Source organism: Bufo gargarizans, chromosome 6 (genome assembly GCF_014858855.1).
Source record: "Bufo gargarizans isolate SCDJY-AF-19 chromosome 6, ASM1485885v1, whole genome shotgun sequence".
Classification (NCBI taxonomy): Eukaryota; Metazoa; Chordata; class Amphibia; order Anura; family Bufonidae; genus Bufo; species Bufo gargarizans.
The window spans coordinates 34,708,530-34,735,686 of NC_058085.1; the positions used below are offsets into that span (position 1 = coordinate 34,708,530).

At 43.5% G+C, this 27,157-nt stretch overlaps 2 protein-coding genes across 2 annotated transcripts in view; both read right to left on the bottom strand.

The window, feature by feature from the left end:
* The window catches only part of LOC122939925 (zinc finger protein 501-like), a 551,407-nt gene that overhangs the window by 308,451 nt on the left and 215,799 nt on the right, over positions 1-27,157 (bottom strand). The window lies entirely within an intron of this gene.
* Positions 20,408-25,955, bottom strand: LOC122941937 (zinc finger protein 300-like). The gene is made up of 5 exons (XM_044299434.1): positions 25,925-25,955; positions 25,262-25,414; positions 25,087-25,178; positions 24,611-24,713; positions 20,408-22,896 (listed from the first exon to the last, which is right to left on the bottom strand). Exons 1-5 carry the CDS (start codon positions 25,953-25,955, stop codon positions 22,238-22,240), a joined length of 1,038 nt encoding a protein of 345 aa, XP_044155369.1. The 3' UTR covers positions 20,408-22,237.

The window sequence follows — 27,157 nt, forward strand, 5'->3', positions numbered from 1 at the left end:
GCCGAGTAAAAACATGATTCCTCCCTGCTTCTTGCATGAGGGCCAATGACTCATTGGCCCACAAGCAAGAAGCAGGGAGGAATCATGACTTTAAATAGGAAAAATGATGAATATTCAAAAAAATGAATATATAGCACTATATCAAATATATTACTTTTTTTCGAATATTCTAAAGCAAGAATATAAAGCAATATAGCGAATATAAAAAAAAACGAATACAGAGCAATTTAGCAAATATAGTGCTATAATCTTCTTTGTCTAATAGTTGAAATTTTTTTCTCATCTAAAGTTCAGAAAAAACTAATATATTCGATATAGTGCCCACAAGCAAGAAGCAGGGAAGAATCATGTTTTTGCTCGGCAATTGGAAAATTAGCGATAAAAATTTGTGTTACGAAAATTAGCATATTACGCAATCATTACCTTGTTGATTTTTCGAGTTAAAAAAAAACCTCAGAATATAACGAATATTTGAATTCACAAAAATTCGCTGAATATTCTACTAAATATTCGTGAAATATCGCAAATTAAACCCCTGCCGCTCATCACTATAATTTAGCAAATAATGCCAGACATAACCATAGGTCTCTCACCAATCCACGTATAGATCGTAGGTCCCAGATAAGAAATACAGGTTTCTGTGCATGCGGTGACACGTTGTTATCATGCAAAAGTGGTGAGCTTCCCATGGTGAGTTCAGATGACTTGCTATCTGTAAGCTTGTGTGCCTCAGTACCTGGAGGTATTAGAAGTAAACGCAATGTAGATAAACTGCCCCTACCAATATCACCTATTCAGTCCATTCCAGGGTAATCCCCTCAAAAGGTCAACCCTGGGAAGCTGTTCCCTACCAGCATGACATTGATCTGTGTCACCATATTTAAGAAATTGGTTTTTCACTTCACATATGAAAAACGAAGTATATATTAGCTGTACATATGTGATGTGACCCAATAAATAGCAATATGAATGCTGGTAGCACTATGCTGCTGCCTGCCACTGTGCCCCCAATGCCCTCAATATGATGATATTTTAATTTGGGGCACAGCAGGGCAGGCTCCAGCAGACTACTATGACACAGGCTGGACTATGTCACAGCCTTTTATAGTTCTTTGCCCGCCTCATACTCCTTCCCTGTACTGTTCTCTGGTAATCAGTAATAACAGACTGGACATGCTGAGCCTTGTAGTTCTCTGAGAGAACTTCAAGGCTCAGTCAGCATGTCCAGTAATGACAGACTCGCTCACTGCTGACTGAGGCTGGAGATGCTGCTGACTGAGCCTTTAGGAATATTTGCTTTACTGCTTGCTGTGCATTTCTTTTTCCTCATCCATATACATGTATGTACATAGTATGTGGTAGCCTGAGGTATACTGGGAGGGGGGGGGGGGTCTAAGCAATTCCCCCACAAAGAGGTTTGTTGCTCATTATTCTCCTATTAGTGGAGGCTGGGGGGATCCCTCCCCAAAAACACCACACCATGTAGCATTAGTAAGTGGTATTTGGTAGCACACACACCAAGCAAAATCCTGTATGAGTCTGGTCTGGGGTCCTAATAATTTATTTATATTCTGTAGTTGCCCCCACCCTCTACAGAAAATAAATTCTGCCTGCAGACTACCTAATTAAATGGAAACACCAAATTAGAACCCCAAATTCAGACCCTTATATTCAGACCCCTAAATTAGTTTAGGCCCTAGACTAGATCCTAAATAAAATCACAGCCCCAGACTGGACTCCTAAATTTGGAACTCAGACCAGAACCCCTAAATTAACTCTCACCCCAGTCTTCTAAATTCAGACCCCCAGACCATGTATAATAAATATGGGAAAGACATGCAAATTAGCAGAATCTGTTTTTCAGCTGAAACACTATTTGCATGTCTTTCTCATATGCCCATGTTTATGCAAATTAGTTTACATGACAAAACTGGTGCAGAAAGGTTATTGAATATAAATGTTAGGACAATTAGAAAACTGAAAATTTTTATGCAGCCCTCCTAAGCAGTGAGAGTTAGCTGGCATATGGATAGATTGTTGTCATGCACATACAGGCTTTTGGCATACAGCCTTTGTGTGATTGTATGTTATAGATAATGATATAGCATCTATAAAAATAAATTATTAACGGTAGGTAAAATAATACTTATAATAAAAAGCTGAATTTTTTTTTTATAATGAAAATGATGAATAAAGAATAATTCTACATAAACCTTCCTGATGCAAGATCTAAAAAAAAATGTAGATAACCCAAAGTTGTACCAATAAAAACTACAGCTTGCCCAAGAAATAACAAGTACTTTTACTGTTCCAAAGTAGTAAAACATAAAAAAAACGATAAATCACTGTAAATGACCACATGTTATGTATATATCACTTACAAAAACATCAAAGATGCCTTTTTTTTACTCCCCCAAAAAGGGTTAATAAAAGTGAATCGGATAATATATCCCAAAAATTGGTGGCAATAAAAAGATGACATCCTGGGTGTTGGAATGTGTTAAAGGGGTTCTGCAGTTTGTTTAAAATGAGGATCTATCCTCTGGATAGATCATCAGCATCTAATCGGCAGGGGTCCAACACCCGGGACCCCCCGCCAATCATCTGTTTGACAAGGCAGTGGCGTTCCAGCAGCGCCACGGCCTTCTCACTGTTTACCGCAGCCCCAGTGACGTCACGACTAGTATCAACTGGCCTGGGCGTGGCTAAGCTCTGTTAACTTGAATGGAGCCTAGCCCCGTCCAGGCCAGTTGATACTAGTGATGTCAGTGGGCCAGCGGTAAACAGTGATAAGGCTGCGGCGCTGCTGGTGCACCGCTGCCTTCTCAAACAGCTGATCGGCGGAGGTCCCGGGTGTCGGACCCCCACCGATCAGATGCTTATGATCTATCCAGAGGATAGATCATCAGTTTTAACAAACTGCAGAACCCCTTTAACAAAAACATTTACTGTGCGATTAAAGGAGTTGTTTACCTTTTGGTAGTGTTTGGGCAGAGCTCCTTCCTGGGCAAACTTTAAAGGGAAGCATACAGCATGATCCCCCACTGGCTTGCACAGGTTCCCCACTGTCAACGTCCGCTTTGATGTTGCTGCAGCCAATGACCGGCCGCAATGGTGACCTACACAAGACACATAAATTAGTCATGTGACTCAAGGGGGGCAGGTCACTGCTGTGGCCATTCATTGAGTGCAATCAAAGCAGATGTTGACAGCCAGTGAAGCAGTGAGTGAAGGAGCCAGGACCCATGGGCGGGGAGTAGGTAAGTATGCTTCCCTTTGTAGGTAAATATGCTTCTCCCCAGCCTACCAAAATACCCCCATAGCTGTGGAACCCTCCAGAGCCAATTTTATAAACTGTACATTCACCTTGGATTCTCTGCTAAATTAATTTAGTTCTTCCAAGACAAAATGTCAGCTCACTGAAGGATCAAATTATGTGCTGCCTTTAGAAGTCTATGTAGAGGGGAGGGGATGGAGGAAGTGGAGTGAGTAAGAGATGCAAAGAGAGATGCAGATGTAGTAGAGTTAACACTGAGATTTCTGAGATGTGTTATCTAAACTAAGCAAACACCTTCAATTGCTTTTCCATGGCTTTTGTTTCAAGATAACGCGATGATTTAAAGAGGACCTTTCTCTAGAATAAAAAATCTAAACTAAGCATACAGACATGGAGATCGGTGCCCAGGGATCTCCCTGCACTTACTGTTATAACTGGGCGCCGCTCCGGTATAGCCTCCGGTATCTTCATAGTTAGGCTCCACCCAGTTGAACCTGCCGACGTCTCCTTCTCCCAGGCTGTAGCGCTGGCCAATCGCAGCGCTCAGCTCATAGCCTGAGAGTTTTTTTTTTCTCCCAGGCTATGAGCTGAGCGCTGCGATTGGCCAGCGCTACTGCATGGGAGAATGAGACGCTGGCAGGTTCAACTGGGTGGAGCCTAACATATGACGATACCGGAGGCTATACCGGGAGAACAGAGCGGCGCCCAGGTATAACAGTAAGTGCAAGGAGATCCCTGGGCGCCGATCTCCATGTCTGTATAGTTAGTTTAGATTTTTTATTTTAGTGAAAGGTCCTCTTTAAGAAATTTGAGTTAAGAGTTTGAGTGCTAACCCTGCTACATCTGTACACACAGAGGCTGCTGCAACTAATAGTGAGTTTTATATCTCACCAAAGTGCTTTATTCACATCAATACTTTTCAGGATCTCCTGTTTTCTCTATGTGCAGTCTACAGCAAACATGGTAGCAACTAGTCTCTACCCACTAGCTCAATGAAAGCTGATGAATAGATAAAGCACACTTAGGGGAAAACATGAATAAAATGCAGAATACAAGTCATGTAAACAGAAATGTTAACCTGGAAAAGTCATGGCAAAGATGGAAAGCTTTTTCAGGTCATGGTTCATGTAAAAGAGTGTGGCTAAGGGCAGAAACATTGTATCTCAGATCAGATCCTAATATAAATTCAGTACCCTGACCAGAACAAAAAATAAATAAATAAAACCAGACCAACACATGGGTCCTCTTCAGATACATGTACCTCTGCACACAGGAGCCTGATGCTGGACAAGGGTAGGACATTGTGTGCATCCACTCACTCACACTATAGCTCTACACTAGATGGTGTCGGGACTAGAGATAAATGAATTTCTTGAAATTCATTTTAGGTCTGATTCTAATGAATTGTTTGGAAGATTTGGTTTGGTTACAAATAAATTTGACCCAAATTGAAAATGCTCACAGTTGGTCTTAAAAGAGAGAAAATATGAGTCTCCTAGGACTCGTATTTTCTCTACCTTGTATTTCTCCCTTTTTTATTTGTGTTAAAAAAAATCCAACAAGTTTTTGTGAAAATGGCAATTGCACAACCTTTGTGGCAACATGTACACTACCAGTGACACTGGATATACTTATAGTACAATTATTAACTGTAGTAGCTTTGCAACAGTTTTTTTTTTTTTGGGGGGGGGGGGGGGGGGAGACACAACTGCACAGTTTCCAGTGCAACTATGATGCTTAAAATATCCTCAGACAGTAGATAGTTTTTTTAAAACATTATTTGGGCTGCAAGCTGGCTCCTGCAAATAAATAAAGAGTACTGTCTTTAGAAACTGATGTGCAGTACAACAGTCTCCATACGTGTGAACAGCCATGTTTTACAGCAGAACCACTATGTCAATCAACAGATTTGACTTTGGACCAATCCTAATGGCGTTATCAACCAGATTCTCATCCTTTTAACCCCTCTACAGAGATCTGGACTTTATTGCATGGGAACCACCAGGCTGCTACTGCTTCGATTAGCCTTTGTGTGATTGACAGCTGACCCATGGGAGTTAGAAACACCAGTGTGGAGCTCCGAAGGATCAGGCAAAACCATAGTCAGAGGTAAACTAAGGTAAGGGCAGGCAGAGTATAAGCAATCCGATAAACAGTTTAAAGTCTGGGCAGTTAGTGAAGGTCAATATGAAGGTCAGATCAGGCAGCAGAGGGTCAGAATCTGGGTAATTGACAAAATCTGGTACACGGGCAAACAAATTTAGCACACATTTGCGGGAACTAGCAAGCAAGGCAACCTATTGCTCAGGCACCCTTTCATATAGGGGAACTGTCACGGCTGAGGATGGGGAAAACCTTCAGCCGTGCGGTATCAGAAGATGGACGGTCAGAGCATGGCCAGGACAGGACTCAGGGAGCAGGTCACCTCCTAACAATCCCTAATTCTGACCCTGTCTCCTAGCCTGTATGAGCCGACCCTGATGGTAGGAGGGCTCATACTCCGGAACCTGACATTCCTGCTAGCCCTCAGGGTGGCCCTGGACTAGTAGCTGGGTAAGACTACCTGTTCCTCCTAGATACGGACGAACAGGAGTCTCACTGGCCAAACTATAAAGACAGGGGAAACAGAAACAGACATATGGCAATGGCAGGTAAGTGAGACTAGTACCACACCTACCTGCCAGCGACACAGAGCCTGGAACCCATGTATAAGTGCTGATGTCCACAACAACACAAGAGACACAGCACACAACACACATCACACGGGAAACCAGGAAACCATATGCTGCAATAAATAAAGACCAAAGAGACATCTACTAAACACCATACATAAAGCTTATGACCACAAGGGTGGCCCCCACTGGCAGATGGTATAACAGGAGGATGTCTCCAGCAACCATGGCTGAAGAACCCATCAGCTAACTGAAAACAGCAAAGGCTTTATAGCCCAAAGTAGCCACACCCACACTCAGACACACCAGGTGATCACACACACAGAAGGGAGTTAACCCTTCTAACACAAGGCAAGAGAAGACGGCCACTTAAAGGGGAAGTACACACTTAAACACACACTTCACCTGTTGCCGCGGGCAACGGCATGCGTGGCAACCATGTCCTGGGGATCAGCCATAGGGCTGAGACACTGCCACCACATGCACACAACACCACACGTTGCTACGGGCAACCAAGTGAAGGAAAGTGTCACAAAACACACCATAGGCCGTGATAGGAACGTGCCTTAAGTACCCACGAGTGGCCAGCCATAGACTTGTGTGAATTAGGGTGCACACTCGCTGGCCCTATCAGAATATCCTGTGGTAATATAATAAAAACTGTCCTGTGCCCATAGTTTCATGGCATGGGTTTCTATGGCCAAGCAGCTGCATTCAAGCCTTACATCACCAAGCACAATAGCAAGCATCAGATAGAGTGGTGTAAAGCACGCTGCCCTGGACTCTGGAGCAGTGGAAACGTGTTTTGTGGACTGGCAAATCGCACGTCTCTGTTTGGAGGTCTTGGTGTGGCAAATGCAGATAAAATTTGTAGAACTAGCCCGGAGATGATTTAGAGGCTCAATGGGTGCTACCAACACCTCCAGACAAGCACTCTAACTTTCACATGTATCCTTGTAACCCTAGTGCATCTGCTCTACGCATTTCTATGGCCCCTGAGTTGCTACTGGCATGTCATCAGGAGCAGAAGACAAAGTACAAGGTTTTAATGAACGCTGCACGCCCATATACTTGGCGTTCAGCAGCACTCAAAAACAGAAAGAAGACACTGCACACCACTGATGGCGGGCGTGCAGCATCGATAGTGTGCTAGCCTGCGGCGCTGTACGGGCCGTAGCGCGGCCGCAAATAGCCACTTTTTATATAGACCAAGCATTTATTGAATATTGGCAAACAGGATTATACTCCCATAATATAATATGTACAGGATTTCCATCCTGGAATGAAGGATTGCATTAAATTCCAAGGAATGGAGCATGTAAGAGGCTCACCGAGAGGGGGAGATAATATTCTGTTGTTGTGCAAGGAAGCACAATGGACATTTACATAAGAGACAGTTAAACCATTTGGACTTAGTGATTTCATATCTTATACGTGTTTCATTTAGATTTTCATCAATCTTTGACAAAATATTTAGATGATGGTGTTGTGGCGAAACCAACCTCGCCACTGGGTTTTGGAGGGGGCTGTTTAAAAGCCTCTTGCCTCAGGATTATGGCCCATAGTAACTTTTAAACCCCTGAACCTATTCCAGGGAATTTTGGATAGGTTTGTCCCCAAGTTATACTGTTTAAATTGATGTAAGTTATATGTATGGACAATGTAACCTCACAAAGTTGTAACAACTTATAATAAGTGTAACTTGTCAGCTTGGGAGGAATATGCTGGGTGTGGTTCTATTGTCCCATTGTCCCATTGTGTGTTTAAATGGTGATGTCTGTCCTGTTGTCTCCACATGTGTATTGGTGATCTCCCCTTTGTCCTGAGAGATAATTGGATTGTCTTCGGTCGTCTCCCAGGCAGAGAGGAGGAAACCATGATGCATTGTGGGGATATGTTGTATCTGTCCTGTGTCGCAGTCTCCCTTCTGGTCCTCTAGGGGGCGGGAACGATTGGTTGCTGTATTTACATTGTGTGTGTTGTGAATTACTGATTGGTTGGATTTCAAAACCCTGTGGGCAGTACTATGTTTGGTTTTTATCAATAAAAGAGGCTGTACTTGAAGTACAGTCAGACCACTGCTTGACCCTGATCACGGAGCCTTGTCTCGTTATTGGGGGGATTCCCTGTATGCTGTTGGAGACTGATTGCCAGGAGTGTAAGCTGATGTATGCTTTTCCTGCTCGTCTGCTGACAGCTATTCGCGAGGTTCCAGTTTGGAGTGCTATTTTGTATCCAGTTCGGGAGGTTGGTGTTCTGCAGTAGCTGTGCCTGTCTCTCGGAAAGGGGCATATCGCCTAAACGGATTTTAACCCCTTGTCTGCTGAAACGGTCTGTTACAGGTGTGGTGTAACAATACCCGATAGTTGCATATTAGTTAAAGAGGACCTTTCATGCGATTTTAAGGGAGATATATACCTGTACATGCTGATGCTGCCACCCTGCTTGATTTTTTTAAATATGCCTCCTATGCCCCGCTGTATTGCTGTCCAATCGCAGCACAAAGCGTCACAGCCAGGGAGAAAAAAACCTCCCTGGCTGTGACTCTCTGCGCTGCGATTGGACAGAGCTACAGCCAGGGGAGAAGTAGACTCCCACGGAGATCGACTCAGTCTCCTCCTCATTGCTCCGATGCTCAGTATTAGCATACTGTGCGGGAGAAATCCCGCGGGGCATAGGAGGCATATTTAAAAAAATCAAGCTGGGTGGCAAGTACAGGTATATATCTCCCTTAATAAAATTGCATTAAAGGTCCTCTTTAACCTGTTCTGAATCTTTAGGCCACTGTGCTGTTATGTATGCAGCTCCCATTTTCATCAATATATGATGAAGAATCTTAACCATGTGTCACGGGGCGCCAAAGGTGCGCTCGGTCTCCCATTAGCCGCAGACCTGCTGCTTAGCTTCGGGAGCGAGGATCTGTGTTTAGCCTTTGCTAGCTGGGAGGCTCCCTGCTCCTAGGTCTGCCTTGAGCGCCGAGCTGATCACTCAGTGCTCGACTTGTCTGTCTGTCAGTCATGTGACGCTGGCCACGTCACATGACCCTCACTTCCCACTATAAATACAGGCAGCCTGCTGGCCACAGGTTGCCTGTTAATTTTAGGTATCTGGTGATTGTTTTGTTCCTGCCTACTTACCTGATCCTGTGTTCCCTGATGATTCTCTGCCTGCTCCTCCTGTACTGCGCATCTCTCCTGGTATTCTGACCCCGGCTTCCACCTGACGATTCTTTGCGGACTCCTGTTGTACTTCGTTTCTCTCCTAGTATTTGACCTCGGCTTTTCCTGACTATTCTCTGCTCATTCCTTAGTACTGCGTAGCTCTCTAGGTATTGACCCGGTCCGTTCACGTTCCGTTATTTGTCTTGTCTGTCTTCCCAGCACGTATCCTAAGTTAGGGACTGCCGTCCAGTTGTCCCCTGTCATTAGGACTTGCGAGGCAAGTAGGCAGGGCCAGGGGTGAGGGTGGAGAGCAGTGGTCACTGTCCTTCCCCCTGTGTGCAGTGTACGTGACCGTCACACCGTGTTTGTTTTATATTGGAGGGACTGATAAAGGGGCTTGCTATTCAACTAAAAGCCGTTGTTATAATACCCCTTGCTTTTTAGTTCTATCCATAATTTTTGACCATAGATATTGGTCATTTCATTTATGGTTGGAACTAAGCTAATACTTTGGGATTAGTGACCTATTATTTCATGGATTTGACCTAATACACAATGAGCGGCTTTGTGCAGTTATTATTGCTCACCACTGCAACTATAATAATCTATAATATTGTTACATTAATAATAATTATATTTTGGACACATAGTGCTGGTATGTTCTGGTATCAATGTAGATAACTATATGGGATTACCAAATCAATCGAAAAACGTCCCCAGACTGCATTAGCTATGTAATGCCATAATAATACATACACACTGGGGCATATAGCTATTGACGGGGGAATTAGAGGCCTTAATATTCCTCACTAGTGTTGATCGCGAATACTCTAATCGCTAATTTTTTTTGCAAAAATCGGCACTTCGAGAATTTGCAAAGATGTAGAATATAGTCCTGTATATTCGTAATCGCGGATATTCTAGATTTTTTTTCATCAGTAACCTCCCTTCTTGCTTGTGGGCCAATGAGAAGGCTGCAATATCTTTGTCAGAGCTTAGCAACATCCCTAGCAACCAATAGGAAAGGTGCCTACCCCTTACTATATAAGAACCTCCCCAGCAGCAATTTTCTACAGTTTTTTTTTTGCAGTTCTGAGAGAGAGAGAGAGCAGTGTTATTGCTGTGCTCTCTGCTTTCATCTGGATCCTATTCCTTATCCAATTACATTAGTTAGATAGCTCATATATATATAAAACAGATAGTTAGTGGGAGATAGTCAGTGTAGGTTAGATGGTGATATAGTGGAGCTGGTTCCAGTGCAGGGTGTTAGGTAGAGTGATAGGAATTACTGTTTCTCTGCTGTCCATACATACATGCTACAGACCTAGAGCTGTGATGTCACATCACTACTTAGTGCACCAATCAGTAATATCTACTCAGACCTGATCAAATGTAAAGTTGCATGTATTGCGCAAACAATATGCACATCATTAGTGCCGATTTGCGCAATCGCGAAAAGAATGACTGAAGATCACAAATTCTAGAATTTGCTAATTTATTGCAAATACTATGCAAAATATTGGCAAAATATTGCAAAAACGAATATTGCCTATGCCGCTCATCACTAGTTCTCACCACTTGTTCCCCGCCACTACAGCCCTGCCCAGTGGGTGTGGCTTGGTCTACATATCCACAATATAAATATTTTTTTTATTTTTATTTTTTATGGAATAAATCCACTTTATTTACCACAAATCGACGAGTGCTGCGGATTTTTTCGTATTGGTCTACATATCCCCACTTGGGATAGCAGTATTTTAAGGGTGACAGGAGGGAACTGTGGTATAAACAAATTAAGAAATAATAACCACCCCCTACACTCGAAGTATCTTGGCAGGTAGCTACATTTTTAAGTGAATATATCTAAATAAAATGTTTTTAAAGCGTTTTCTTTTCAGGCAGTTAATTACTCTAGTTCATGATGACGCAAATTTATTTAATCATTTATAAGTGAATCTTCATCTCGATATAGGACACATTTTACCGTTGATATAGCTACTTTTTGTACCTGTTTCCTCCAGTATCCTCATAAGATCGTTTACTGTTTTTCTCGGATTGATTTGTATTTTCCACACCAAAGTACATTGAAGTCTAATACACAGAAACACGTCTCTTTCCTAAAAGATATGATGGCTGTGTGGTTCCATGGTATCTAAACATGCATATAATGATTTGCACAGATGAACGTGGTACCTTTTGGGAGTTGCTCCCAGGGTTGAAACAGGCATATGGAGGTCCACAAATGTTTTTTTCTGATGTCAATTTTCCCATGATGTCAACTAAAGAGGCAAGTAGATGTTAAAGGTAGACTTTACAATACTAACACAGGTATACTTCCAATTACCTCAAAATATGTCAATTAGCTTATCAGAAGTTTCTAAAGCCATGACATTGTTTTCTGAAATTTCACAAGCTATTTAAAGGCACAGTCAACTTGGGTTATGTAAACTTCTAAACCACTGGGAATATGATGAAATAAATAAACACTGGAATAAATCATAGTATCTAGTATTATTCTGACATTTCTCTTGCTTGAGATATCATAGTGATCCTACCTGACCTAAGAGAGGAAATGTGTACTAGGAACTGTAAAAAATTGTCACCACCAGACATCTGAGAGGCTCTGACAGATGCCTTTCAGAACCTCCCCTTTGAGCTTCCTTTGTTTTGCTTTCAGTTCCTCATCTCGTTAGCCTCTCTCAGCTGTCATGTAGTTGTACTGATTGCATCCCTTTAAATTCCTCCCCATAGTGCATCAGTGTGCGGTTTATATTACTTCCTGGAGTGTGTGTGCATGCTGATCCTACTTCTCAGTCTTCTACAAGATAAGTGTTGTGCATTCATTTGTGTTTTTCTGTTTGCTGGATCCCAGGTGACCCTGACTCCCTCCGTATCTAGTGTAGGGAGCCGGTGGTCGTGTCCCCTCACTATTATAGGGTGTTCAGGTGTTATACAGTCGAGGTACAAGGATATGCGATCATCTACCATTGGGGTTTTCGCATAGGCTGAGCAGTAAGGGAGAGAGCCAGGTCTGATGCAGGGGTCTCCCTTTTTGTTCCTTAGTTTTAGATCCAGTGAGTCGTATATTCATTTTGTGTTGTCTTGTTTCCTGTACACCATCCGTGACATTATAAACCGCCAAAACCGTCTCAAGCATGGATCCGGTTTCACTTTTGACTGAACGCATGCAGGGTCTTTCATTGGAGGTAGCAGATCTCCGTAAGACTCTTTCTCAGTTTCAAGTGACCGGTTCAGCTTGCGTTCATGGAGTTTGTTCTGAGCCTAAGATCTCGCTCCCAGATACGTTCTCCGGAGGTAGTGAGAATTTTGTGCGTTTTGGAGAGGCTTGCAAACTCCATTTTCACCTACTTCCCCATTCCTCTGGTGATGAGGAACGGAGGGTGGGGATCATTATATCGCTGCTCAGGGATAACGCTCAGTCCTGGGCCTTTTCGCTGCCGGTGGGGGCACGGCCCCTCCGTTCAGTGGATTAATTCTTTTTAGCCCTGGGTCAGATATATGATGATCCGGATCGTATTGCTTTGGCTGAGTCTAGACTACGTCTGTTATGCCAGGGTAAACAATCCGCAGAGAAATACTGCTCAGAATTTCGGAGATGGGCAGCTGATACTGGTTGGAATGATGCTGCACTCCGAAGTCAATTTTGCCATGGTCTTTCAGAGGGATTGAAAGATGCATTTGCCTTTCATGAGAGGCCTACCTCCTTGGACTCTGCCATGTCTCGGGCCGTTCGTATTGACAGGCGTCTTAGAGAGAGAGGAGAGATCACTCCTTCCTGTCATGCTCAATCCCAGGACAGTGCAGCGGTCTCATTCAGTGTGCAGGGGTCTCAGTCGCTGTCAACCCCTTCTGAGCAGGAGCCCACGCAGCTGGGGTTGATTGACTCTGACAATAGAAGATTCAGCCCGCATGGGAAGGTTTGTTTTTGTTGTGGAGGTATAATTCATTTGGCAAATGTTTGTCCCTCTAGGAGATTCAGGCAGTTTTTTGGGAGTAATAAAGAAACAAAAAGGAAAAAATCCTTTAAAAATGTTCCATCTGTTAACATTGGTAGGGTTAAGGCGGAAATTGAAGGTTTTCCGTTTGCTTGTAGTTCCCGTTTTGTCCTGCCTGCCAGGGTGGCGCTAGAGAGCAAGAACATTTTTTGTGAGATTTTTGTAGATAGTGGAGCAGCTGTCAATCTCATTTATAGTCAATTTGCGATAACTCATGGTTTCCAGGTATGCACTTTGGGAAAGGATATTCCTGTTTTTGCTATTGATTCCGCTCCACTTTCTCAGAAATCATTAAAGGGCATAGTTCACAATATCCGTTTAATTGTGAGTGATGCTCATATGGAGGATGTGTCATGTTTCGTCCTTAGCGGATTGCCTACTCCTCTAGTGTTGGGGCTACCCTGGCTCACTAAACATAACCCCACCATTGATTGGCAAGCGAGGCAAATAAATGGTTGGAGTGACTTTTGCAGAGAGAATTGCCTCACGACATCTGTTTCTGAGGTTTCTACTAAGACTGTACCATCTTTTCTCTCTGAATTTTCGGATGTCTTCTCTGAGAGTGGAGTTCAGGATTTGCCCCCGCACAGGGAGTACGATTGCCCTATTAATCTCATCCCAGGCGCCAAGCTGCCTAAATATCGTTTATACAATCTCTCCCAACCTGAAAGGGTCACTATGCGTGCTTATATCTCTGAGAGTCTGAGAAAAGGACACATACGACCCTCGAAGTCACCTGTTGGTGCTGGTTTTTTCTTTGTTAAGAAAAAAGATGGTTCTTTAAGACCTTGTCTGGATTTCAGGGAGCTGAACAGTATCACAATTCGTGACCCTTATCCGCTTCCTCTGATCCCGGATGTGTTTAACCAGATTGTTGGGGCTAAAGTTTTTTCCAAATTAGATCTAAGAGGGGCATACAACCTGGTCAGGGTCAGAGAAGGAGACGAATGGAAGATGGCCTTCAATACCCCTGAGGGCCATTTTGAGAATTTGGTTATGCCTTTTGGTTTGATGAATGCTCCAGCCGTTTTTCAGCATTTTGTGAACAGCATTTTTTATCATTTAATGGGTAAATTTGTATTAGTGTATTTGGATGACATTTTGATTTTTTCTCCTGATTTCAAAACTCATAAGGAACACTTACATCAGGTCTTGCTCATCCTGCGGGGGAATAAATTATACGCGAAACTGGAGAAATGTGTGTTTGCGGTTCCAGAAATTCAATTTCTGGGGTTTCGTCTCTCCGCTTCTGGTTTCACATGGACCCCGAGAAGGTCCGCGCTGTGCTCGAGTGGGAGCTTCCTGAGAATCAGAAGGCGCTGATGCGTTTTTTGGGCTTTGCCAATTATTACAGGAAGTTTAGTTTGAATTATTCCTCTGTTGTTAAACCACTCACTGATATGACTAGAAAGGGGGTAGATTTTTCTTCCTGGTCGGTAGAGGCGCATAAGGCCTTTTCTAATATCAAGGAGAGTTTTGCTTCCGCTCCCATCTTGATACAACCTGATATTTCTCTACCCTTCATAGTTGAGGTTGATGCTTCTGAGGTGGGTGTGGGTGCGGTCTTGTCTCAGGGTTCCTCTCCTGCCAAATGGCGACCGTGTGCCTTTTTCTCGAAGAAACTCTCCTCTGCAGAGAGAAATTACGATGTGGGAGATAGGGAGTTGTTGGTCATCAAGTTGGCTTTTGAGGAATGGCGCCATTGGCTAGAGGGAGCCAGACACCCTATTACCGTATTTACTGACCATAAAAATCTAGCCTACTTGGAGTCAGCCAAGCGTCTGAACCCGAGACAGGCCAGATGGTCTTTTTTCTTTTCAAGGTTTAATTTTGTTGTCACGTTCCGCCCTGGGGTTAAGAACGTGAAGGCAGATGCCCTGTCACGTTGTTTTCCGGGAGGTGGGAATTCTGAAAACCCGGGTCCCATTTTGGCTGAAGGTGTGGTGGTCTCTGCTCTTTATCCTGAATTGGAGGCAGGTAGCCCAGTCAGAGGCTCCTTTTCTTTGTCCTCCTGGGAGGTTGTTTGTGCCTCTCGCTTTAAGACACAAGATTTTTAGGGAACACCACAATACGGTCCTTGCTGGGCACCCGGGGGCAAGAGCCACAGTGGATCTCATCGCTCAGAGATTTTGGTGGCCGGCGCTTCGTAAGTCGGTTGAGGGTTTTGTGGCAGCCTGCGAGACCTGCGCTCGTGCCAAAGTCCCTCATTCACGGTCATCAGGTCCTCTCCTTCCCTTACCCATTCCTTCCCGTCCTTGGACACATCTGTCAATGGACTTCATAATGGACCTGCCTCGTTCCTCGGGGAAGACTGTGATTCTGGTGGTGGTGGACCGTTTTAGCAAAATGGTGCATTTCATCCCTTTTCCTGGCTTGCCCAATGCTAAGACGCTGGCGCAGGCATTTATTGATCACATTGTCAAATTGCATGATATTCCTTCAGACATAGTCTCTGATAGGGGCACGCAGTTTGTTTCCAGATTCTGGAAGGCTTTCTGTTCTCGCTTGGGGGTTCGGTTGTCATTCTCTTCTGCTTTCCACCTGCAGTCGAATGGCCAGACAGAGCGCGTCAATCAGAATCTGGAGACATATCTGCGCTGTTTTCAGGAGGATTGGTGTTCTTTTTTGTCCCTTGCTGAGTTTGCTTTAAATAACCGTCGTCAGGAGTCCTCTGATAAGTCACCATTTTTTGGTGCATATGGGTTTCATCCGCAGTTTGGGACATTCTCGGGAGAGGGGTCTTCTGGTTTACCTGATGAGGACAGATTCTCCTCGTCTTTGTCATCTATTTGGCAAAAGATTCAGGATAACGTTAAGAGCATGAGTGAGAGATATAAGCGTGTGGCGGATAAGAGACGTGTGCCTGGTCCGGACCTGAATGTTGGTGATCTGGTGTGGTTGTCTACCAAGAATATCAAATTGAAGGTTCCCTCCTGGAAGTTGGATCCTAAGTTTGTTGGGCCTTACAAAATCTTGCCTGTCATCAATCCTGTTGCCTACCGTCTTGATCCTCCTCAGACTTGGAAGATCCATAATGTTTTTCATAACTCCTTATTAAAACCTTATGTCCAACCCATTGTACCCTCGTCTTTGCCTCCTCCTCCGATTATGGTTGATGGCAATCTTGAATTTCAGGTCTCTAGGATTGTGGATTCTCGTGTTGTCCGCGGTTCTCTCCAGTACCTCATTCATTGGGAGGGTTATGGTCCTGAGGAGAGGATGTGGGTCCCAGTGACGGACATTAAGGCCACTCGTCTCATCAGGGCTTTCCATAGGTCTCATCCTGAGAAGGTGGTCTCTGAGTGTCCGGAGTCCACTCGTAGAAGGAGGGGTACTGTCACCACCAGACATCTGAGAAGCTCTGACAGATGCCTTTCAGGACCTCCTCCTTGAGCTTTCTTTGTTTTGCTTTCAGTTCCTCATCTCGTTAGCCTCTCTCAGCTGTCATGTAGTTGTACTGATTGCATCCCTTTAAATTCCTCCCCATAGTGCCTCAGTGTGCGGTCTATAGTTCTTCCTGGAGTGTGTGTGCATGCTGATCCTACTTCCTAGTCTTCTACAAGATAAGTGTTGTGCATTAATTTGTGATTTTCTGTTTGCTGGATCCCAGGTGACCCTGACTCCCTCCCTATCTAGTGTAGGGAGCCGGTGGTCGTGTCCCCTCACTATTATAGGGTGTTCAGGTGTTATACAGTCGAGGTACAAGGATATGCGATCATCTACCATTGGGATTTTCGCATAGGCTGAGCAGTCAGGGAGAGTGCCAGGTCTGATGCAGGGGTCTCCCTTTTTGTTCCTTAGTTTTGGATCCAGTGAGTCATATATTCATTTTGTGTTGTCTTGTTTCCTGTACACCTTCCGTGACAGTTCCCAACCCATAACCTGCTCTGGATTTCTCGGTCTAAAAGACCCCCACGCCTCCCCCTCTTGACCTCAGGTGTTCTGAAGATTTGGGATAAAATCGCAATACCACTTGGTCTCACTTAACCCCCTAGCCCCCTAATCCCCCTTTTTAATAATCCTGATTTCCCTATGGGCATGAAGAGTAAGTCGTTTTTGGGTTTGGAGTTGGCAGGTAATCCTACTCTATCCTCAGTTATGAAGAAGGGATCTTTACGGCCGCTGTCCTTCTTTACGGAGAATACGTCGCAAGGGGCGTGGTTGCAGCACAATAGCATTAAAAATTACATATCCTCTCTAGGCCCCAAGTCAGCTCTGGCTAGGGATCTTACCTCTTTCGAATTATTGTGCACTCAAACGTCCCCTCCTACACATTTAGTGTCTCTGACTTACGGGCTACTCCAGGGGAAAGACGACACCATCTTTACCTTACCCTATGTAAAGGTGTGGGAGAGAGAAATGGGGAAGACATTTCCTGCTGATCAGTGGGAGAAGGCATTTGAGCTTTCTTATAAGTCTTCTATCAGTTGCGGACTCCAGGAAAAGAATTTTAAAGTGTTATCTAGGTGGTACAGGACCCCGGCCCTGCTGCATTCCTTCCTTCCCACATGCCCCAATACTTGTTGGAGATGTGGTAGTGAAGAGGGTAATATGTCCCATATTTGGTGGTTTTGCAAAAGAATTACACCTTTCTGGGAGGCCATTAATGACCTTTATGATTTGGTTTGTGGTAGTTCTACTAGGTGGACGCCAGAGGGTGGTGGCAGTGGTGTTGGTCACCAAAAACTGGACTCTGCAGAATGGAAAACTTTGGTGTACTACGGTTTTCCATCTCCCCCCCCCCCCCCCAACATATATGTTAAACATAGTGAAAACGTGATGTGAACTGAGCCTTAGTAATACCTTGGGCAGCCGCTGTAAACAGTTTAAAACGGTGCTCAACCTGCAGCCCTCCAGCTGTTGCAAAACTACCACTCCCAGCATTCCCAGACAGTCTACAGCTATCAGCCTACAGCAGGGCATGGTGGGAGTTGTAGTTTTACAACAACTGGAGGGCCACAAGTTGAGCATCCCTGGTCTAAAATAATAATAAATAAAAATAATAATAATACTCGCCCTTTTTCTCCCCTGCACAGATTTCCTGGCTGCAGCAGTGACTTTCCATGAACACAGGTCACCGTGCAGCCAATCACTGGCCAGAGCAGTACTTGGGACGTCACTGCTAATGCCAGGCAAACAAACAGCTACGAAGCAGATGGGAGCTCAGGGCTGGAAGAAGCAGGGGAGAAAAGGGGTGAGAGTATTGCTTCTTTTGCTGTTTCGGGCCACAAAGCGGCTGCCTGAGTTTTTATTTGACATGGACAAGCCTTTTAACCTCTTCAGGATGCAGGCATTTTTTGTTTTGTCTTTTTTTTCCTCCCATCTTCCAAAAGCACCCCACAATGCATGTCGCTCAGAGGACATATGCAGGTTGAATCGCCCCCCCCCCCCCCAAGAGGGCTTAAAAAAATATATCAAAAGAAAGGGTTAGGCCCCTTTCACACGAGCGAGTTTTCCGTGTGGGTGGGATGCATAAAGTGAACGCATAGCACCCGCACTGAATTCTGACACATTCATTTCAATGGGTCTGTGTACATGAGATGAGTCGAGGACAATATTGGAGGCTCCCCCCCCCACAGCAGACCCTGGTGTCGTGGGACACTCACCTCTGCTCAGATCTGCACGGATTAAACCTGACAGCCTGGAGGTTGATCAGTCCCTTCCCGGAGTAGAAGGGCTTTGAGAGTCGGTCCTGAGAACGCTGTCTCATTCTAGAGCGGACTCTACCAAGAGAGCCTACTCTCGTATTATGAGGATATTCTCATCCTGGTGAACCTCAAAGGAAGTGGCGTATGCAGATCCGCCCCTCTCTGCTATCCTTCAGTTCCTGCAAGACGGCCTTAATAGAGTCCTTGCGCCTTCTACTCTGAGGGTTCAAGTCTCAGCCATCTCAGCTTGCCTCAACAGGCTTTTTTCTCAGGAACCGCTCATCAAACGGTTCCTTAAAGGAGCTGAAAGATTAAAGCCTACAGTACTGAGACCCATTCCTCAATGGGATTTATCAGTAGTTCTCAGGGGGTTAGCATCTCTCTCCTTTGAACCGTTAGAGGAGGTGGATTTCAAGTTCGTCACTTGGAAGCTTGTGTTTCTCCTTGCAGTGACTTCGGCTAAGAGGGTCTCAAGCACATGAGCCCTATACGATCTTTGTACATGACCAGGTCCTTCTTAGATTCCTCCCGTATTTTAGGCCTAAAGTTCCTGTCTTCCAGAACATCAACCAGGCGATTTCCCTTCCGGTTCTGTCGACATCTTCCACCTCCTCTGAGGAATCTGCTAGACATCCGCTGGACGTCTCAAGATGTCTCTGGATCTATATGGATAGATCAAAGGAGTTCAGGAAAGATGGAAATCTTCTAATCCTGTTTGCCGGTAAGTTTAAAGGCTGTAAGGCATTCAAACCTTCCATTAGTCGGTGGATTAAGGAGGCTATTAGGGAAGCCTTTGTTTCCCAATCTATGGATCCTCCGGAGTTTATGAAGGCCCACTCTACTAGAGCTGTGGCTACTTCTTTTGCTGAGAGGAGTCTTCTGCCTCTCGAAATTTTTTGTAAAGCTGCTTCCTGGAGCTCAGAATCAACATTCATCTCCCATTCTAGACTAGATGCCAGACTAGCTGAGTTTTCGGCCTTTGGGCAGACTATTCTTAGTTCTGCCAGGCAGGAAGGCCCTCCCTAGGGGTTTCTTCCTGCTATCTCCTCATCTGTGCTGCTGGTAGGACGTAAGGGAATCGTTAATTTCTAGCGATAATTTATTTTCACTTAGTCCTAACAGCAACACACAAATATCCCACCCTAGTTAGTCTAGTTTTTTCTTGCTATAAACACAGTGGTCTGGGGGTTGACTCCCTTCTTTTAAGGGGATACTTAATTGTTAAATTGAGTTATTATGCTTGGGCTCATTAAACATTCCGCCGGTCCTACCAGTCCACGGAAGGTGGTTAACTCAATCTGTGCTGCTGTTAGGACTAAAACAAATTATCATTAGAAATTAACGATTTCTTCCTACATTCGCTGGAGTTCACGTGATGTGTGGATGTGGTTGGGCGGCCAATACAAAAACAACTGATTTCTCTAAATTATTAATATTCCCCAGTAATACCTCAACACTGCCACCACTAAGGTTTGTTACAAGGGCTTACACTTTTATAGGGAGCCTTCAGTTTTCCCTACTATCTCTATATAATGCAAGTTTGTTAAATAAATATTACAATTTCCTCCCAAACTGTTATCTAAACAGGTAGCTTCGAGCTTCGACGTGGAATCGTTCAAGAACACAAGACATAACTTATTAAATGGAGTTTATTATGACGAAAAGAGTCACAATGCTTATATACACAAAAAAGTGTAACAAAAGACATACAGAAATACAATGTACAACAGTTTCTTAAAATTAGAGGAAATAAAAAAGAAACCTAACACTCATGTTGATGGCATAGGCTCTGATGCTGGGGCAGGCAGAAAACCAGGACAAATCTTCACTACTTTGATGAGCCACTAAGAAATGACCCCCAGCCCTGGTTTTTCATACCTTATAAACGTTCTCTTTCTATATCCATCCCCCCATCCTCTTATGTCACTGTGGAGGATCTGAGTATAGATAGATTCTTGAGTTTTATGACCCAGCACTGTGTTATTACGGGTTGCTGAGGTGTGACTAGCTAGAAGGCAACTTCAAAGGCCCTAGATCAGGGATGCTCAACCTGCGGCCCTCCAGCTGTTTCAAAACTACAACTCCCAGCCTGCCCGGACAACCTACAGCCATCAGCCTACAGCAGGGCATGGTGGGAGTTGTAGTTTTACAACAGCTGGAGGGCCGCAGGTTGAGCATCCCTGCCCTAGATGAACAGACACAGATCTGACCATACAAACATATACACAGGACTCACCAGGGAGGGAGAAGAGCTGGACCCAAATTAATATCAATATTTGAAACACTCTCCATAGGTTCTGAGGTAATATCATTCCAAACTTCTAAAGAACAAAGAAAAATAAGCCCAAACACAAGGATAGAAGTTTTAAAAGCAAATGTTTATTAACGATTAGAGATTTGTGTGTTGCTTAAAATTCAATTAGGGTCTGATTTAACCGAATCGGTCGACCAATTTGATTTGCGTCCATATAAATTAGACTCGAATCAAAAGCAACCCATCTTTCTGTCTCTCGTCTTTCTCAGTTCTCCGGAATCGAACCGCAAGCAAATTGGATTAGAAAGAATCAGAATTTTGGGGAAAATTTACATTGAATTTAAGCATCGATTCACTCATCTGTATTAATAATAACTATAATTTTAAAAAGCTTTGATATGCAAATATAAATGCAAATGCAGGTATAGAATACTGTATGCACGTGGTGGACGCACAGGTGTATATCTGGGTTTTTGGATAACAGACCTACAATAGGTAAAGTTGGGTTTATATTGTGCTGCCTGGACAAAGAATTGCAGAGGTTCACTCAAATTTCCATGGTTCCATGGCAATTCCTTGTCCTGGCAGCATAATATAAACCCTACTTTTCCATTTGCATCTTTAGTCAAGTTTGCTCTACAGTATCCTTGGGAGAACAAAGAAGCCAATAGGGCTACAAGTCTGACATCTTCACTGCTCTATGGTGCTCCTTTGTCTTTAAAGGGATATTCCGGTTATGTTAAATTATCTCCTATCCACAGGGTGGGGGATAGCTTTTAGATTGATGGGGGTCCTACCACTGGGACCCCCACCAATCACAAGAATTTGGGCCCCATGGAGCCCCCAAAAATTTACGGAGCAGCCAGTCATGCATGCGCACAGCTGCTCAATAATTTTTTATGGTAGTTCCAGAGATAGCCGAATACAGCGATAGGCAGAAGAAGTTCAGCACCAAACCCACCACCACCAATAATTGCATATATACTGTAATTGTCATTTAGTGCTCTTAATTGCTTCCTCTTTCTCTGACATTTGACTTTACTTTTACGGTTAATGGCTGCATTTTTTGCTGTCTAGTATCTGTCAATTAAAAAAAAAAAGTTAAAAGAAAAAACTACTTCCCTGATGATTTTTTCAAATTCAGGACAGTGAAGTTTTCTAATGCTCAGCAAGAATTGATCTCTGAGGAAACCATTTCCAGCTTTCTTATCATAATGACTTCTCCCTTGTGTGAATTTTCTGATGTCTAAGAAGATGTGATTTAACGCCATATTGTTTCCCACATTCTGAACACAAATATGGCTTCTCCCCTGTGTGAATTCTCTGATGCGTAACAAGATCGGATTTCTGGTTAAAAGCCTTCCCACATTCTGGGCATGGAAAAGGTTTCTCCCCTGTGTGAGTTCTCAGATGTCTAACAAATTCTGTTTTATGCTTATAACGTTTTTCACATTGTGAACATGAAAACGGCTTCTCCCCTGTGTGGCTCCTCTTATGTCTGCTAAGATGTGATTTATCTGTAAAACATTTCCCACAATCTGTACATGCAAATGGCTTCTCCCCTGTGTGACTCCTATGATGTTTAACAAGATGTGATTTCATGCTAAAACGTTTTCCACAATCAGAACACGGATACGGCCTTTCTCCTGTGTGGACTCTCTGATGTTTAACAAGATTTGATTTATCTGTAAAACGTTTCCCGCAGTCTGAGCAGGAATATGGCTTCTCTCCTGTGTGGCTCCTCTGATGTGTAACAAGACTTGATTTAATCCTGTAACTTTTCCCACATTCTGAACATGTAAATGGCCTCTCCCCGGTGTGAGTTCTTTGACGGTTAACAAAACTTCTGTAACTTTGAGCTACAGTGTCTGTTGGAAAAAAAAAAGATAGAGCCCATTTAAAAGAAGCAGATGATAGATTTTTGCTATGAAGCACGGAGGGTATATCTTCATATGTATCGTATAACATGATCACCTGCTTTAAAATCTGAAGACTGAACTTCTTGTTCAGTCATCTGCCAAGAATGAAACTATTTTTATTACTTTGAATAATATAACCTAAAATGATATTTTATAACATATATTTCTAAATGCTTCAAAATTAATTTTTCATCTAAGACCGGGGAGGGAAAACAATCTAGAGCGACTGCAAATTGCCATCAAAATTTGTGTCACACTGAAAACTTTTTCCCACGACCGTATTATGGCTCATCCTGCCAGCTATGCCAAAAAGTAGGAGGGTACTGGGTTTCGACCCCATGTAAGTCCTCACATGCATCTGTACAACAGTTTTTTAGAAGAGGCATGGAGGGGTCCTCTCTACCTAAGATTATCTCAGGCAAATTGTCTGTTTGCAAACTGGCTGATACACACCATTCTCATAGATTGATACAGGCCACTTGTGGTTTTATATATTTCTAGAACACCTTGCCATCCTAGCCTTCACTACTATGCAGCGGTATGCAAGAAGGCAACATTGACCAGCATTAGGAATGTTTTGAACTAGTCTTTCTACCCGTCTGCTCAGAAGACTGAGTCAAAAAACAAGATAACTGCCCGCACTACACAATTTGCTCTTGAGGGTACCCAGCAGCTCCCCTGGCCAGCTCGATTGCCAGATCTCTCCCCCATCAATAATATCTGGGACTGGACGGTGGCAACAGATTGACCATGCACAGCAGCCAACAACCACCTTGGCTGAACTATGGTTCCAAGTTGAAAGAGCTTGGAATGATATACAATAGGAGGCTATTCAGTATCTGTATGACTGCTACCAAGAAAGAGTGGCAGCGTGTATCACAGCAAGGAGAGATGCCACCCAGTGTTTTTATTATCCTGTCTCAACATATAGCCTATTGCAGAATGCAAAATAAAGGTTGGACCACTTTGGATGTGTGACCATTGACAAGGACCACTAGCATTTTATACCTGGTCTGTCTCATCTCAGTCACACTAAAAGGGTTTTCTGGGAGTTTTATACTGATGATGTATCCTCAGGATAGGTCATCAGTATGTGATCAGTGGTGGTCTGACTCCTCGCATCCCCGCCAATCAGTTGTTTGATGAAGACACAGCACTCCGGCTCCTTGCAGCTTACCAAACACAGCCCTGTCCATTGGATAGCGGCTGTGCTTGTTATGGCAGCTCAGCCTCATTCACTTGAATGGGACTGAGCAGAGTCTGACCCGTGTGACCGATGAATGTGGAATCACTGGCCTAGGAATGAGCCACAGCATTCACCAGAGTGCTATGGCCTCTTTAATCGGTGGGTGTCTGGGAGTCTGACCACCACTGATCAGATACTGATACCTAACCTGAAGATAGACCATCGCTATAAGGCTTTAGTCACACAGTCTGATTTTGTTCAGCGATTTCCATTAGTGATTATGAGCCAAAACCAGGTCAAAGACCAACTGCAAAATTGTTTGTCCAAAATTAGCAAAATGCAATAATAAAAAGAAATTGCCCCCAGAGGCATCCATAGCCTTTATAGAATTTAACATAAAACTGTTGTATCCAGTGAATAAGTAGAATCTGTGGCTTTTCTCTTTTTTTTAAATTTTATTTAGTGGTTACTACGCACCTGGGCGGTTATCTGTAGGAATGTCCTCTATACTCTGCTCGTCATCCATCTCATATGGCTCTGTAACATATATAATGTTCAGATCTTTTCCCGGATCCAAAAACTGCAAAACAAATATTGTAAAAGTCATCAAACGGTTGCTGAAGTTGTGTGGAATGTTTTGTATGACCAGAAAAGATCAGTAATTAACATGTCAACCAAAAATTACCAGACAGCAGGAGTTATCTGACCCAAATATCTAAAGGTCTCCTGTATAAATCCAATCTGTTGGTTCCTTATTCTGTCCAGCAGTCTCCATAACCAGTAAACTGGGAGAAGATTCAGACACCATGTAATGTCTATGGTCAGCAGTAATCCTGCCATCTGCACCTCTGATTATACAAGGATAAAACATATAATACTGGTGGATAAAACAAGATCTTCTCAGCCTTCTACAGATCATAGGAAACATTTCATGAGACCTTATCTCCATCTACCTGATCATCCTGTGGGACATTGTGATGTTCTTCTGAACCATCCTGTGGAAGAGGACTGGAACATCTCTCCGGTGTTTTTATCTCTTCCTTAACTGTAGGAAACACAACCAGTGACTGAATTCATTCCTTACATACAGATAATGAGAGGACGTGTGTATTTAGTCATGTCTATTACCTGGTGATATGAGGGGCCAGCGATCCTCCATCATGATACCCTTATCTCCATCTACCTGATCATCCTGTTGGACATCGTGATGTTCTTCTGAACCATCCTGTGGAAGAAGAGGAGAACTGGGACATCTCTCCGGTGTTCTTCTCTCTTCCTTAACTGTAGGAAACACATCCAGTGACTGAATTCATTCCTTTTATACAAATAATGAGAAGTCGTGTGGATTTAGTCATGTCTAGTGTTGAGCGAATCGAACTTAACAAAGTTGAATTTGTTCTGAATTTCAGGAAAACTTTGATTTATCACGAAGCCAAATTTCCGGGTGCTTCGTGGTAACGAATCAGATTTTTTCCTAAAATGGCAGTTGCATGTGTTACAAAGTGAAAGTAAGTGTAGGGGAGACAAGCCAGTGAACAAGAGATCACCCATAATGCAGTGCAGCCAGCCCATCCGGAGTTAAAACAGCAGACACTCAGTGTCCACGGCGCCATTTTTGAATGACTGGCCGCCGACCTAAATATACTGTTCTCATTGAGAGGCCTGGGTATACCTAACTCAAAGCAATTTGTGGCAAATTCATTCCTAACAAAGCAAATTTCTTGGAGAAATTCGGCAAAGCGTTTGTATCAATTTTTGAAAACTTTTCTCATCTCTAGTCATGTCTATTACCTGGATGTGTGAGGGGTGGATGATCCTCCATCATGACGTCCTTGTACAGATCTTTGTGTCCTTCTAAATACTCCCACTCCTCTATGGAGAAATAGACGGTGACATCCTGACACCTTATAGGAACCTGACAACACAATGATACAGTCATCACCCAGATCAGTTCATAGCGTTCCTGTATAATATCCCAGCATTCCCAGCAGTGTCACCTCTCCAGTCAGCAGCTCAATCATCTTGTTGGTGAGTTCTAGGATCTTCTCTCTATTGATTTCCTCATGTATCAGGGGGTGAGGTGGAGGCCCTGTGATTGGGCTCAGGGTTCTTCCCCATCCTTCAGACACAGGGGCCTGACAGCGCTCACTAGAGGTCTTCTTCACCACTGTGTAGTCCTGGTTATGGAGAGACACGGTAATAAATATCACTCCATACATCTCCAGAGTCCCTCACCTCTCCAGTCATGTCCATCTGTTAGTAACATAGATAAGATGATGTAATGTGACATCATCAGAATCTCTCACCTCTACTCTATAGTGGTCCTTGAAAGTTTTTCCTAAAAGTAGATAATGATAACGAAAGCAAACTTATGAGTCAAAAATTTTAGACTTGTTAATTTATTTACTGAGAGAAATATCCAATCTGTATGAAGGGGAAATTAGAGTCAAGTGTTTTCAATCAATGGGATGACAATTAGGTGTGAGTTGGAGACCTGTTTAATTTATCCTGATAACGACCAAGTGCCATACATGTACAGAGCTTGGTATTGGGCTTTAATCCAAAGTGCTGGTCCTGCAATTTAGCAGCAGCAGGTTGGGTTCCTGGCTGTCGGCTACTCAGAGTTCTAGACAGAAGCAGTTTATTACCACTTCTACCTTCTGCTTTCTTCCATGCATAGCATTCACATAGCACAGTGAACAGAGAAAGCAGTTGTGCTACTTCTTCTATTGAACCGGGAGATCACATGATTGCTAGATGTCTCGGTTATAGCAGAGCTGCAAGATCCTAGACCTAGAAGACCCTGATCAGATCTGCCTGTGTACAATGCCCCCATTGGGGTTACTTTGGATGCTCCAGTTACAGTGAGAAAGGTGCAAATAAAATATATAGTATCAGTGTCCCTCAGAGGTCTTTTATTGATCTCTATTATGTGCCAAAAATATATTAAAAACACAAGTAAAAAAAATTAATAGCAAACAGAAACCTTCGCCATAGTCACCCCATTCACACAAAACTATACAT